A 1,790-nucleotide genomic window follows, 5' to 3' on the forward strand; every position below is an offset into this window, starting at 1 on the left:
TCGACAGAGTATTAGCCCAGACAGCAGTACATTTTGATTGTACATATTACTTGCTGTCTTGTTTATATTTTGTAAGTTACGTGGTTTATATGTTCGTCACGGCACCAGATGCCGGTGATATGTTTGATACGCTAACTGGTGTATATAGTACCGCGAGGCCAGTTCGTACAGGGTACGGTAACTACAGTCCGCAAGATTTTGAACAGTTAGTGTATATATTTGGTTATGCATTATATGTATGTTTAATTGCTTCCGTTGTTTAATGTTATTTGTTTATTATTTGCGAAAAATTAATAGTGGTTTGAGGCTTGCTACGGGTTCCGGAGCTATTACTCCCGTTCCCTAGCGCCGGTTGCGGCTCAATATTTTGGGTCGTGACAATGTTGGTATTAATGCAGTTGGTCCAGTTACCACTGCAAGCTTGTTTTAGCGTTTGTTTGAGAGCAGTTGGTTCAGTTACCAATGCCAGTTTTGTCTGAATACCTGTTTGATGTTGAATACTCTGTCAGTAAGTATACCTAGGAACTTCTGCAGCAAGAGTCGGACCTTAATTGTCTGCATTTGTTTGATAGGTGCAATAGTGATACGTGGTAAAGCGCGTGTGAATCAGGGCTATCAAAGTTAGTAAGTAATTGATTAGTATCAATATACATGAACGACTGAAATAACTAGGCGTTTACTACTTGCACTGGGATTGTTATATAGTTATCTGCTTGCGAACTACGTGCAGTTGGATTAAATGATAAATGTTTACAACATTTTATAAATTGATATTAGAATTGCGTGTGGAGATGGGCTCAGATGGTCGCTTATGTGTGAAATTGTTTCTTTTCAGCATGTCTGGGCAGAACGGAGCTCAGTCACATGCTGCTGAAGAACGGGAGGAAGCGCCTCCTATATTTCAAAATGGATTTCACAACAAAATAGGCGAACCATATGGGGTCCATCAGAACGGATTCCACGCAGATAATAGAAGATCGCCAGAAATTTATCAGAATGGCTATATGTCTGTATCAGAAATTGGCAGTTCTTCTGGGAATAGAAATAGGATACACTCGCCAGAAATAGAATATAGTGAAGAAGATGAGGAGGAACCGGAGGAGGATCCGGAGGAGGATCCTGAGGAGGATCCTGAGGAGGATCTAGAAAAGGATATAGAAGAAGAGGCAGAAGAAGAAGATCCTCAAGAGGAAGAATATGAAGAAGAAGAACTGTTAGAAGAGTCAAATGTTGAGCAGTACAGAAGCGAGTATTTCTGGTCTAGGGTGCAGAGATACCGCGATTTGGGAGAAGATGCAGAAATAGCAAATGGTCAGGCCGATATAGCTCTAGAACAAGTTAGGAGACAGATGCGCTCCTTCTCTCGAGGGATGCTAACAGTATGTTTGTATTCTGCTGATTTTCTGCGAATGGTTGAGGGAGTTCCTGATCTGAATTAAGGTAACAGAACCATCAACCGTAGATATGTCAGAGGCTTAGGACCTGAGTATGGTGAGTTGTATGAGTACGTAGGTGAACATTTCGGAACGCTCACTACGATGGCCCGTAGGATTGAGACTGAGCGTGAGTGGGAGGGCGATCCAGTACAACCCTTCTATTTTAGACGTGAGTACCATCCGGACTACGTCAACAAATCCTCTAGAGTTAGGACCAACCCCTACTTTGTGCAAAGAGGCGGAAGTAACTCCGGTAGAACAGTTAGGGGTCGACACACCGGCATAATCATTAGGGAACCTAGCGTTCCACATCAGGCACCTCCAGGTATCAGTGATTTATATGCTTTGTGAATT

At 42.5% G+C, this 1,790-nt stretch overlaps 1 protein-coding gene across 1 annotated transcript; it reads left to right on the forward strand.

Moving 5' to 3' along the window:
- The first annotated feature begins 462 nt into the window (after positions 1-462).
- On the forward strand, positions 463-1,439 carry LOC126656966 (uncharacterized). The gene is made up of 3 exons (XM_050351593.1): positions 463-508; positions 573-620; positions 1,018-1,439. The coding sequence occupies exons 1-3, from the start codon at positions 463-465 to the stop codon at positions 1,437-1,439; spliced, it is 516 nt and encodes a 171-aa protein (XP_050207550.1).
- The last annotated feature ends 351 nt before the right edge of the window (positions 1,440-1,790 follow it).

Source organism: Mercurialis annua, linkage group LG7 (genome assembly GCF_937616625.2).
Source record: "Mercurialis annua linkage group LG7, ddMerAnnu1.2, whole genome shotgun sequence".
Taxonomy (NCBI): Eukaryota; Viridiplantae; Streptophyta; class Magnoliopsida; order Malpighiales; family Euphorbiaceae; genus Mercurialis; species Mercurialis annua.

Bases quoted from the DNA above. Each gene is read 5' to 3' on its own strand.
- LOC126656966 (XM_050351593.1), top strand. From the start codon at position 463: ATGCCAGTTTTGTCTGAATACCTGTTTGATGTTGAATACTCTGTCA. The intron at 509-572 runs GTAAGTATACCT...TTTGTTTGATAG, and splicing joins TGATGTTGAATACTCTGTCA to GTGCAATAGTGATACGTGGT. The intron at 621-1,017 runs GTTAGTAAGTAA...TGTCTGTATCAG, and splicing joins TGTGAATCAGGGCTATCAAA to AAATTGGCAGTTCTTCTGGG.